A 13,366-nucleotide genomic window follows, 5' to 3' on the forward strand; every position below is an offset into this window, starting at 1 on the left:
CCATCTGCAGTTCGCCAGCTCCCAAACTCATCCTATTGTACTGACTACAGTGGCAGCACACTTGTTTGGTACCTTGGTTACCTTATTTTGCATTTTTCATCAAAGACCGGGGTGACGTGTGAAAACACTTCACAAAAAGCTCAAATGCATTACAGCAGGAGCAGCGGCAGAGTGTATCTGTACTATCTGTGTACTGAAGAGGATTGTGTTTGTGCTTTGCACTCAGGATTAGTAACAGTGTCTGAGCTGTAATGAAAATCAATCAGGATTCAGGCCTGCAGTTACAACACATGATGACACTATCATAATACACAAGAGGTACTCTGCTGCAGGATCCGTCGTACTGTCTGTAGAGCCAACAGCAAGCGTTCGATTCAATATGTTACCTGCGTCTTTCTAAGTACTTGGAGCCTCCCATCATCACTGGAGACGTGCCCGGCTTTCTAATATTCTTTCAACTTTTTATTTGTATCGTTTTTCAGCTGGTCGCAGCGGTGCCAACGCTGAGTCAAATCCTTCAGTTTCTGCTTTCATAACCAGGTGATTCATGCACTCTAGGTGTGTCATCATTACAAGAATTGCACCAAATGTTGAGACACTCGGGTCTCAATTTTAAAAACAAAATGTGAATGGAAACATTGCAACAGATTTAACGTTTAACCAAGTAATTAAAAAGAAAAACAGTTTCAGAGGTTAAAACGTTGGTGTCATGGTCGCTGTCAGGGTCAAAACGTGCCATCGGTCTTAATGTGAAATCCTACTGCGTACATGCAAAAGCACTCACACATATGCACACTCACATTTGGCAGCAGTCAAACAGTCGATATGTGCGTTCTAATTATACCAATGCTGTATCAAAGTTATAAATATCAGCGTGACGCAACACTGACGCTGGCTGAGATTCTCAGTGAATAAGCTTGTGTGTATAAAATGTATTTTCTCCCTTGTGATCATCTGTTTAGTTATCTTACGTAAAATATAATCATGTAAAATATGTAATCATGCTTTGGCATTAATGTGATTTTAACATTCATACCAATAAAGCTTATTTGAAAGAAAGAAAGAAATAAAAGTAAGGCAATGAATGGACAAGTGAGCAAGACAAGAGTGAGAGAGGAAAAGAGATTCTGATGTCTTACCCTTGAGCTGGACTGAAAACAATATAATAGTCCCTGCAGGCTGCTGTGAAATAACACAGAGTCAATGGAAAATGACAGGTGAACTGAGATTTCTCATCTCTACATGACAGCCATGATGGTCAAACTACAACTCACCTTATCCGTCCGCTCCTCCCTCTCTCCAGTCATCACTTTTTCAATCCATCACCTTCATCCTCATTTTACGCTTCCCCCCCATCCCCTGCTTCCCTTTCCCCTCCCCTGTTATCTTCCTCATAAACTCCACAGCCTCTCCGCCCCCTCTGGCTTCTAACCGCACATTATTCATTAATATGTCAAGGATGGAAACCTGTGATTTTGTTCAGTAATAGCTGCGAATGTGGACACACTCTGTGTCTGGGACCATAATGTGTCCATGTGTCTGTCTAGATGCCAAAATGAAATGCTTTAACCCGCAGTACAGGCTACAGCAAAATCAACTGATTAGAGAGACCACCCTTTAACAGATCACCAACGTGCCCTCAGGCTGCTCTGAGGGTTGCAAACAGAGACATTAATGCCATTTGTACAGCAGATCCCAGCTTGCTAAAATCCAAAAGGCCAACATTGAAGGACAGAAGGGATGAACATAATCCGGGAGCACGTCTGGGACATACTGACACAGACTGCAGTGTGCTCAGCAATTTGAAAAAAAAGTTGAATGTTTTTCAGTCTGGAGGAGGCTATTTCGAATATCAGCAGTTAAGTGCATCAAAGAGTCTCAATTATATCATAAAATATTTAAAGTGCAAAACAAAAAAGGTAATATTAATTTATAAGTACCTCGTGTCTAGACCTCATGTGTATAATATGTGTATTTTTCACTCAGAGATGCTTTCTCATTTCAATCTATGCAGCCGTATGCACCAGCTCCACGTAGGCTCGCGTCTCTGCTGCGTCTCACGGGTGAAAGCACGACCCGAAGCATTTATCACGCTTCAAGTCTATTTTTCTGACAACACGCATTAAATGCAAGGTCGATGCCTGATAAAAAGGCACTGAATAAATATATTTATCTACAATTTGCAACCTAGGTGGAGCAGAGCGTGCTTCTGTTTGTAATTCTCCCTTCACTTTAGCCCAGAAGCTGAGAAGCTAGACACAGGAACTGCAACTGAGGAGCTGCAGTGTTTATTTATGGGCAAATTGTAAACACTTGACTATACTGCTAACCCTGCCCTCTGCCCTGATCACCAACACCGTCAGCATTGGCTGAGTCAAGCTCAAATGATGTGGCAGGTCAAAGATATTTTAAGCAAATGCATACTTATTATGATGTCAAATTGAGTATGTAGTGCGTTTCAGCTGCATAGTATATGAATTTATGTATGCAAGAAATTTACACTGCATTAACAAGTAATTTCTGAGTATGTGCTGTGAGATTACTGTAAGATGAGATGCTGCACGGTGTCAGCTGCTCCTGAATGCATTGCGTCTCATCAGACTGTCTGATGGCAGACTGCGAGGCAGACAGTTCAAGTTTTATTCACAATTTTTCATCACAACCTTCACTTCTGAGAATATTTTAAGCAACATCAACTGTAGATTTCAAATATAGGCATATAGACACGTGCATGTTGGGATAGCGAGCTGAAAGCCGGCTAACTGCCTTGCTGGGTGGGCTTACAGAACCGTCTTACCCCTGGTCACATAGACTGCAGCCTGGTCACATAGACTGCAGCCTGGTCACAGAGACTTCAGCCTGGTCACATAGACTACAGCCTGGTCACATAGACTTCAGCCTGGTCACACAGACTGCAGCCTGGTCACATGGACTACAGCCTGGTCACATAGACTTCAGCCTGGTCACATAGACTTCAGCCTGGTCACAGAGACTTCAGCCTGGTCACATAGACATCAGCCTGGTCACACAGACTGCAGCCTGGTCACAGAGACTTCAGCCTGGTCACATAGACTTCAGCCTGGTCACACAGACTGCAGCCTGGTCACATGGACTACAGCCTGGTCACATAGACTGCAGCCTGGTCACAGAGACTTCAGCCTGGTCACATAGACTACAGCCTGGTCACATAGACTTCAGCCTGGTCACACAGACTGCAGCCTGGTCACATGGACTACAGCCTGGTCACACAGACTTCAGACTGGTCACACAGACTGTAGCCTGGTCACATAGAATGCAGCCTGGTAAGCACAAGTGGAAGAACAAAGTTAGCAACTACAGTAGCTAATGCTAATGTTGCTCCATGTTTGCTGGATGTCTAAAAAGGTGACTGTTTAGACGTTCACCATATGAACTATGTAAGATAATAATATGTCAGTGATGATAATACGCTAATTTTACTCCTTGTTATAGTTTACAGCTTGTTGTGCTGCCCCCAAGTGGCCAAAAATCAATGAATTCACTTTAAGTGATATAACAACCATAATTTTCTTATTGTCCGCAGTGCCAACTGTTGTGATTACCAAGAAGTTATTCACAATATGCCAATACATTTCCATTTACTGCAGGTAAAATACAAAGCAACAATGTGTGTAATGTAACCATTAAACCATTATACAACCAAGGACAGTCTCTACTGTGATTAGGGGGAGGCTGGCAGTCGTGACCATGCTGAAGAATATCCACTCAGGTACAATGGCTACAAAAGAGCCCTTAATGTTGAGACTGTTCAGTGGCCGATGTGAAACAAGCACTCCGGAGTTCAGCTATTGCTCCAGGAAACAAAGTCACTCTGTGTACACTGCTCATTCCTGCTTTGTCCTCAGTGAAGGAACAAAAACATCCGTTACTGCGAGTCCTCATAACCAATACGCCCATCTCTGTCTCCAAGTGCTCAGCTGCAATGTTAAACCATACAGAGTCCTTAGACTCCCTACGAAAGTGGAGCATGAAGGCACAGAAACGTGGTTACATAACAAGAGAGGAGAGTGAGAGAGTTGGGGGGAAAACAGAAACAGAAGCTTCAGAGGGAGAACAAGGAGAACAAAGATAAAGAAAAAAATACGTAGATGGGTTCTGTTTCTGGTTGATTTAGTTGTTGAATAAATGTTGATAAAGACATTTTCTCTAATTGAACTGCAGGCTGTGGTTGTCAGACTGCAACCGTTCTGGCTGCACCTTTATCTAGATTGAAGATAGAAGGTGAAAGTGCTTTATTACCAGGATGTGGCTAAATTAGTGTTGTTTTTAAAGTATATTTTCCTTCTGGCAAGTTGTGAGCTGACAACATTATTAATTCAGTTAATGCATGAGAATGGAAACTGATGAGGAAATGCACATTTGATGACACTTGCTAAGAAATCTTCTGGTCTAAATGACAAAATAGATCAACTGCTTTTTAAAGTGAGTGTTTTCTTACCACCAAGACCAGGATGATAAAGAATCTTCACAGACTTCAACACAGAACGTTAAAACAAAATCATTGTTATTGTTTTTCTGCGTGAGATTGCAAACGTCTGCCCTGACAGATCATGCAGACTATCAAACAGTGGATGACAATGCAGAGGGGGCAATTACCTGAGGATCCAAGACAACAGTCCTGACCATGTTGATATCTAAAAAGTCAATGTAGTAACATCATTTTCCTCAGGTATTGATCTGAAATAGGCACCATATACAGTATGGACAGATTACTTGAGGCGGACTGTATTACCGGCCAATGGAAAGTCAGGTGAAACATTTCAGGAGCTTCACAGTAGATAGGGACTTGTTTTAAAACGCAAGAAAATCTACTGAATAAAAAACATAAAATGGCTCCATACATCTTGTCCAACATAATCCAAGTCTCTGGAAGCCCAGAGATACCATATTAATTAAAAAATATATTATTTAAACACTCAACGCATAGTCGAGCTTATGCACCCACGACCGATGGGTTAGCGCCAATGCTTTTAGCTCGGCAGCTACAGGGATTATTTCAGCTTTAAAATGGGTGGAAATAATGTCTTTTCAAATTGATCGGGGGTTTTGAGGGCTTCCGGAGACTTGATTTATTCTGGACGAGCTGTATAGAGCCATTTTTGGTTGTCCTTATCTACTTTGATGGTTAGGAGAATGCTGCAACGCTCCTGAAATGTTTCGTGGACTATGAAACTTCACCTGACGTTCCATCAGCATGGGAGTGGGTAGACAATGACTGAAATTTCATTTTGGGGTGAACTTGAGCCAATTAACAGGTCGTTCCAATTCTTAATTGCAAACGTCTGCCCTGACAGATTTCATGCAGACTATCAAACAGTGGATGACAATGCAGAGGGGGCAATTACCTGAGTCTGCACTCGAGCAGCATATTCTCCGCAGTGTTTTGCAGCCAGCCGGATCATTGTTTTCTTTATGGAATCTCACTCTAATTTTCTTTCTGTGCAGATGCAAACACATTGCAAGATGAAAATGATGAAAGATGCACTCATCCCAGCATTTTGTACTCATAACAAACACAACGCTGTCGGTTCACAGTGTGTACTCTTCACAGAGCTGCAGCTGAAACAGGAAAACAGAGCGCCGGAACCTGCATTTTATGAGGGAAAGAATTTATAGGTGTCTCGATAACATGTGGCACGTTGTTTTGTTTCACTGTACCTAATTTCTGCACCCACAAAGTTGTATCATTGTATACATATAACTTCTTCATACTTCTTTTCCTCTCACTTCCTCCTCTTTAACCTTCTTTTCTCCTTCTACTTCACTACTCCTCTACACATCCCCTTGTTCATTCAATTATCAATCGTTTCTTCTCTCCTCCATTCGGTGTGTTTATCAGTGTGAACCGCTGTGGAATGTACAGGGACATTGACATTCCAGCCACATGCTTCCTTTCCTCCCTACTTTTGTACAAATGAGTGCGATAAATCTTTGGAGAGCGGGGGATCGCTCTATATGCTGCATACGTATCTTGGCAGAAAGGCAGTTGACAGCAAACCAGATGTTCGCTGTTCTCAGGTGGAAAACGAATGGTAAACACCTTATACAGCCACAACGTGTGGCATGTGGACGTTTAAATATTAAGCAACCCTGTAGCAATTTTGACTTATTTGGCAACTGACTGTGGAGAGAGGCAGGACAATTGGAGAGATAGAAGGGAATGACATGCAACTGAGGTTTAAAGGTGCAGTATGTAGTTATGGGGAAGACATTTTAATCAGAAGAGAAAGAAAGATCTACATTGACTGATTTTTTTAATGCCTAAACAAAGTAAATAAACAAACTGACCTTAATGGACAACACAGTTTCAAACTGTGCCGGACCCTGCCACCTCTCTAGATTAAAACAGTCTTCTGGGACCTTATTTTCCTCTGAGAATACCTTGTTTATTCAGTTATAGAGTTTGTATTATTACCTCATTAATATTGCAAATATTAATTTTTTTTAGCTTGAATTACTTCTACAAAACTACATAGTGCCCCTTTAAAGTCTTTTTTTCCCTTACTAAGTGAAGCAAAATTGCTGCACGTAAAGACAAACACTTGTTGCCGGGTTATCTCTGCCAGCAATCAATAACAAGTTTTTGGAGGAGAGCCACACAGGTTCTCCAACAACAGTTGTTTCAGCTGTTGGTAATGCCTCACATTGACAAGATATGCGTTTTGTTTATGGGCCACAACTTTTCTTAAAAAACAATCCCTTGCTACCTCCATGTAAAATCCAGGGTTGATAATTGATGAATGTATGTACATTTTGAATGTAATATCGTCGAAAAGCATCAGGGGAAATGTCAGCAATGACTAACTGAAGTAAAAGTAGAAAAGGCAGAGCACGGGAAAATCTAGCAGTCTGACTAAAAAAAGAATCAGCTACAGCAGAAATTATTAAATTATCTTCAAATGAAGCATAGGGGAAAAAAGAATGCATGTTAAAGGGGCATTGTGTAGTTTTGGAGAAGAAATTCAAACTCAGAATTTTAATATTTACAATATTAATTCCATAAGTGAATAAACAAGCTGTTCTCAGAGGAAAATAAGGTCCCCAGAACACTGTTTGAAGCTAGAAAGGTGACAGGGTCCGCCACATATAAACAAAGTGAAACAGTATGAAACTGTGTTGTCCTTTAAGGTCAGTTTGTTTATTCAGTCATGAAAACAAAGAGAGTTTGTTTATTTAGTTTGTTTAGGCATGAAGAAAATCAGTCAATGAAGATATTTCTCTTTTGATATCTTCCCCAAAACTACATAGTGCTCCTTTAAAGCCATTATCAGATGGCCGGTCTCTTGCTGAACATTATCACCAATTTTTTTTTACATCCTTCTGTGCAAACTGAAATGGCTTTTATAGCTACAGTGCTATGAGCTGTCAGCTCCCTCCCATGTCTTTTGCTCGCTCACTTGTCTCTTTTGCTAACCCTCTTCTTTCTTCCATCTCCGGCAGTGGAAGGTGCTTTAAGAAAAAAATATATATTTTCAAAAGGCACCTCCACCCTGTTGACAGCCCTCCAACACTTCTGAGGGCTCTCTAGGAAGCAGAGCAGAGCAGCCAGCAGCCTGCATCACACTACAAATGAAGAAAGTGTTGTTACGGCATGATGACGCTGACATTTGTAGTTTACCATCACATTAACTGTGCATTAGTATTGTGGTCTTCAGTGCAAGATTACATGTGTATCACAGGTACCAAGATGCATACATCTCATCTCATCTCGTGTCATAAACTGTTTATTTTGAAAGTTTACCCAGACGTTGCATATTACATATTATTGCTAACTTGACCACAGAGCCGCTCAAATGCAAATCTGACACTACAGGGTGAGGCAGAGTGTCAGACTTAGAGAGCAATGGACAGCTGACCGAGCTGCCTCATCTGATGAGTTGGGAGTGAGAATGTGCTGGGAGTGAAATACTAACACATGCACCTGCACGGCGGCGATGTGATGTGTTGTGCTGCCTTTAGTTTCACGCTAGCAAAGAAACAAATAGTTCTACTGTTCATCAGGCCTCAAGGAAACACACAACGTGTTTCGGTGATGAAACGTAAGCATTGTTTATTTACAAAGAACTCCACAGGGTACGTTTAATCAGGACCACATGCATTCATGTTTTTCCCATTTTGCCATTTTTATTAGGCTATATTAATAAACATACTATTACATTATTAAAGATTAGGACCTGGACGCAGATTTTGTATGTTTCTCCTGTGTACAACAGCACTAGCAAACCTTATAAACTTACAGGAGAATAATAGTGCAGTCAGTCAGCGCGGTCTGTTCTCGTTTGTATGCAGAGTCTGCTGCCTGTGTGCGTTTCCCATACCATCATGGATTATGTGTACAGGCATTAATCTACACATACACACAGGCGCACCACTCAACATACAACAAACCACTTTCCACTGTTCCTTTCAAGTCTGTCAGTCTGTTTGCCTCCATCCATCTCCACCTCTCTCTTTCCTCTAAGTGATGTCTACCCCAGCAGCTCAGCTCATGCTAATATCTGCAGCCATTAAGTGGATTTATGGACCTGCTTTTCTTCCTTTCTGCCTCCCAATCAATGCTCTTTCTCCCTACATGTGCGTCTGCGTTTTCGTGAGAGGTTTGTTTATGCCAGGGAGGTTTCGCACGTAGTCATTTGAATATTGAGAAAAATAAACCCAAAGTTAATAATTGAATTTGGATTGGATTTTAAAGACTTGAGAAAAAATGTTGTAGACTATAATGTGGACTGCAGGAAAGGAACAGATGAGATAACGAGGGAGGCAGGGGAAAGAAGAAAATGAGTGATTCTTTAATTAACAATTTCTTTTAAAGGCATCTGTGCGGCCGACTTTAAATCACACAAAGCAGCTCCACTGCACGTGCACGGAAAGCAAACACTTCTTTTTAGCTCACTAATGTTTGTATTTTCAAAAAACTCACATACATACTGCTGCTCATACTTGGATTTTTTTCACTATGTCTATGTATATGACTATAAACAGCAAGCTTCACAGATCAGCCCACAGCAGAGGATGACCTCCATGCCTCTGAGGCCTTAGGACACCATGCATGTGTTTACATCAAAACACCACACACAGCTTCTCATTGCACATATTAACAGGGCAACACTTGCTGTTAATGGTCTTCTTTATGGTCTGTATATTAACAGACTTGCCACCATGTATTCATTCACTGTGCTTAAGATTTAAAATGGCAATCTTGAAGACTTCAGGAAGCGGCAATTGCAGGTGTATTTTGGTCAGTTGGCTGCTTTGTTAGCGTCCATAACAACATCACATGAAAGTTTTATCGTCAGCTGTTATCTGTCCTTGCTTTGTTGGTTCGGCCATGAACATTAACAGTAACGTTAACCGTTTACGCTAGCAGAGACCAGGACAAACAAAACTGTTGACCAACCACTTTCGAGTGAACGCGTCACTAACTGAGCGCCGCTTGTGATATTTCCCGGGAGAGTCGCCACCGACACCCAGTGTACATCTTTGGTATTACAGCAAATGCAAACGCTCTCATCATTGGGCCATAGACTCAATCATCATTGTGTTACCTCATTCGGCGATAGATAGTGACTTAACAGATATTTATTTACATGAACATTACATTAAAGCAGTACTCTGGTGGTTAAGTATTGCACTTCCATTGTATAAGGAGACTTGCAAGAGAGATTGTGGCAACTTTCAACTTTTAACAAAAAAGCACACTGCATTTCCCATAATGCAACTGGATTACGTATTTATTTATACACTATACTTATTTATTTTTATACTAAATGTATTTATTTGTACACTTTACTTTCCCTAAAGGAAGCACAGTGTCACTTGATGTGACCAAACCTGACCCATCATTTCAATATTTTGTCCAATCTGGCACATCGGGTCCCAACGGGTCCTGATTGACTTGGGTTGGGTAACCATGCTCTAATGTCTACATACAGTTTATACAGCTTTTAGATTTTCCACTGTATTCAGGCAGCAACTTGTTTTGGTATGATTATTAAAATGTTTGTCATGGCGATAGATATCCTCACTCAATGTGAAGCTATAAATGTGTTAAATGTTGTTTCCAGTGACCTACTGTCACCTGTGCACACACGATCCAAGAACACACATCTTATCAAAGATTAGTCGACCCGCTGGCAAAAAGCACACGCGGTACACTGTATTGTTTAAAGATGTTTGCACAGAGACAGGCCTGTGTGTAACAACAAGCTTAGGCATCAACACAAAACAATAAGCCAGTGAAAGACAGAGAGGACGAGAAAGAGACAGAGGAGTGTTGCATGGGGGGGCTTTCTGAGAAGACGAAGCTACAAGTGTGTGCGCTTCTACGTGTGTGTCTGCGTGCGTGTAAGTGAATCAGAGGGCAGTTTGTCATGTTGCTGCTCCACAGCCCTGATCCAAGCTGACAGGTGAAGCTAAGCGCAGCTAAACAGCACACGTAACAGAGAGAGAGGGGGAGAGAGAGAGGCAGTCAGGAGGCAGTGGAGATAAGGGGCGACCAATGGACAAAAAAAGGGAAAAAATGAAGAGAATGGAGGAGTGTGGGAGATGAAGAAAGAGGGATGGACATAAAAGGAGTGTGAGAAATAGAGGGACGGGGGGGATAGTTGTCAGAGTTACGGAGCCATTAAAAAGAGAAACAGGCAGACGAGAGAGGAAAGCAGGCAGAGGTAGTGAGAGAGAGGGTGAATTTGAGCAAAAGAGAAAGCTTGGGAAGGGAAGGAATTGAGATTAACTGGTGAAAGAGATTGGTTAATTGGCATTTTATCAAAAGAGTGAACTGAGCGAGTTAATTTTTCATACCATCACTCCATTAATCTATCCCTCCCTCCCCTCCCTCTTCACATGTCTCCTTCCCTCTCCACTTCCCCCTGGAATGGCTGTTTGTCAGTATGTGGACGTGGGAATTGTATTGAATTTTTGACATGATGTTTTTGTTCTCAAAAGTTTATTATGCGACACATCTTTTAAGAGCATTAAAGTTAAAGTGTAACTGTCTGCTGAATTGTCTGCATATTTTAAAGGGGCTCTGTGGAGCTTCTTTGTTGTGCTGGAAGCCGGTCATTAGTTTATGTTACCAGACTCCATTTTTAAACTTACATTAGCCACTTTTGCTCTCTTTTAGCAGAGCGGAGAGAGGCACTGATCCGAGGCACCTGAGAACGTGCATAACATCACATCCTTCGGACTGTTTTGCGGAAAATTCCTCCCGAGCCTTTGACAAGGAAATCCACAGTTCGGCTGTTCATCTGTTACCTTTCCGTCCAACTCATTTGCGTGAAAATGCAACCACGGCTAGGTGATGTACACAACTCCTCAGTCTAAGTGGGTGTTCGTGTCATATATTGCTAGCATTAAGTCATGCAAACCATTTTAAGATACAACCACATCAGGCAGGAACAATCAACAAACAAGCTAACCAACAAACAGACAAACAAACCAACTTTTACCAAGTTTCAGCAGCTCGCCAATAATGCATCTTGGTCTTTCACTCATGAACCAAACTAGTCCAAAACACAGTATCCCATGCATAAATGCTGACAAAATAGTGTCAAACTGTGGCCAGAGACTCATTTAACCAGATATGTCCTTCTATGCTCACACCCTGGAGCCTGCAACAGCCAACGAGTGATTGCACACACAGAACATCCACTCTCTATTTGTTTTAATGAGTTTAAGCTTCTTTCAATGTCAAGCAGGGGTATTTTGACAGGCGCCTGGATATATTTTCTTAGAAAAACAAAATGTTCAGTGAATATTTTCTAGCTATCGGGGGCAGTTGTCGGTCATCTGCAGGCTTATTTTTGCAATAAAGAATTCATGCGAGAAAAATAATAAATGTTTTAGTGTGTTTAAACTCGTATAGATTAATTCCAGAAACTTTTACAGAGCTTCTGACTGTTTGAGTCTGAAAAAATCAGACTGTAACCTTTCAAAAGAGCCCACAACCATCCCCATACTCCAAATGGTTTAACCACAGCTTTGAATTTAATTCAAATGGGATAGCTGTTTTATTTATATCATTTAATTTTCTACCATCCTCAGGATAACGGGACGCTGTTAGTCTCGAGCTGTGGACATAGGAAGAAAAAGTGTAGAAATGAAAATGAGCCCACAAAATGTTCCGCAAACATCTCTTCAAAGTACATTTTAGTTTCCTTTGTGCCCTTTGGACTAAAATGTTTCAAACAGTTCTGTGAGATAAAATGAAAGTTTTGTTAAATTATTGAAAATAATATCTGCCTGAGTCAGGGGTGGCGGGAAATATACAAAAGAAACCTGCAGTATAAAGAGAGAGAAAAAAGGTTTGAGAGGTTGAGTGCATGCGGAGATCAAAAGTGAAATGACACCAGTGAGATGGACCACTTGAAGACTTCTGAGGAATAATTGATGTATAAAAGATGATGCTGACGACAAAGACAGAGGTTCAGAGCACGAACAGACTGGCGGTACAGAGAGAAACGAAGAGAGAGAGACTGTGTGGATGGAATTAGAAGTCAAGTTGGACAGGTTGATAGATTAGAGTCATTGATGTGACCCACCCTGTAGCTACACACTCACTCATGTGAGGCCAAGATCAGACTTATTGTACACGTGTGTATGTGTGTGTGTGTGTGTTTGATTTCATGACAAATGAGGAACAAGAATTGGCTGTGAGACTTGCTTCTCCATTAGTATATTATGCCGCATTGTCAGGGTGTCCTTGCACTCAGTGTACGTGTGCGTGTGTGTGTGTGTGCGCCTGTAAACCCTGTGACAAACTCCATATTGCGCACGGCTTTGATGTGTGTGTACAAGGCTGAACTTTGAGTTGGATGCAGTGTGAAGGGACTATCTGTGCATGAGTGAACGTGTGTTATGAGCTAAACACAGGTTGACTCCTGGCTCCCACTTCTGTTGCGCCGCATTGCGAGGCTTTTTATACTGTTGCTTTCTGTTGCATTACATTGCATTGCATCAAATTTATTGTACTGCGTCAAACAGATTAGCAGCGAGCTGTTTTGTTTAAACTGCGCAAGCAACACAGCCACAGTGATCAGACAAGGAGATTAAAGGCAACAAGAGAGAAAAAGTATCACTCTGAGGTGCTAGGGCCACTAATATGCAGCAGGGTGGCACCAGAAACTGCAGAAAGACTGTTGTTGAATGTTGTCTGGGTAAATGGTCCCTGGTCTGAAGTTAGAGTAAAGCAGCTGTTAAGCAGCTAAAATAATATTTTTTATAATTCACCATTATGTGTGATTTAAAAGTTGCTCAAAGTGATGACCCCAGACACACAAAATTAGAAACTAGCTTGTGAACACAGTGGGTCACTTTACTGCTAAAAAGC

The 13,366-nt window shown here is 41.4% G+C and overlaps 1 protein-coding gene across 5 annotated transcripts in view; it reads left to right on the plus strand.

Moving 5' to 3' along the window:
* The window catches only part of LOC311267293 (protein shisa-8), a 103,951-nt gene that overhangs the window by 18,457 nt on the left and 72,128 nt on the right, over positions 1-13,366 (plus strand). For 3 of the 5 annotated variants that reach the window (XM_084370275.1, XM_084370277.1, XM_084370276.1), the window contains exon 3: positions 11,162-11,335. The exons of the other annotated variants lie outside the window; for them this stretch is intronic. In XM_084370275.1, the coding sequence (XP_084226401.1) occupies positions 11,162-11,335 (174 nt within the window). The remainder of the gene's footprint in view (positions 1-11,161; positions 11,336-13,366) is intronic. 5 annotated transcript variants of the gene reach the window in all.

Source organism: Pagrus pagrus (assembly GCF_965226575.1).
Source record: "Pagrus pagrus genome assembly, chromosome: 13".
NCBI classification, from domain to species: domain Eukaryota; kingdom Metazoa; phylum Chordata; class Actinopteri; order Spariformes; family Sparidae; genus Pagrus; species Pagrus pagrus.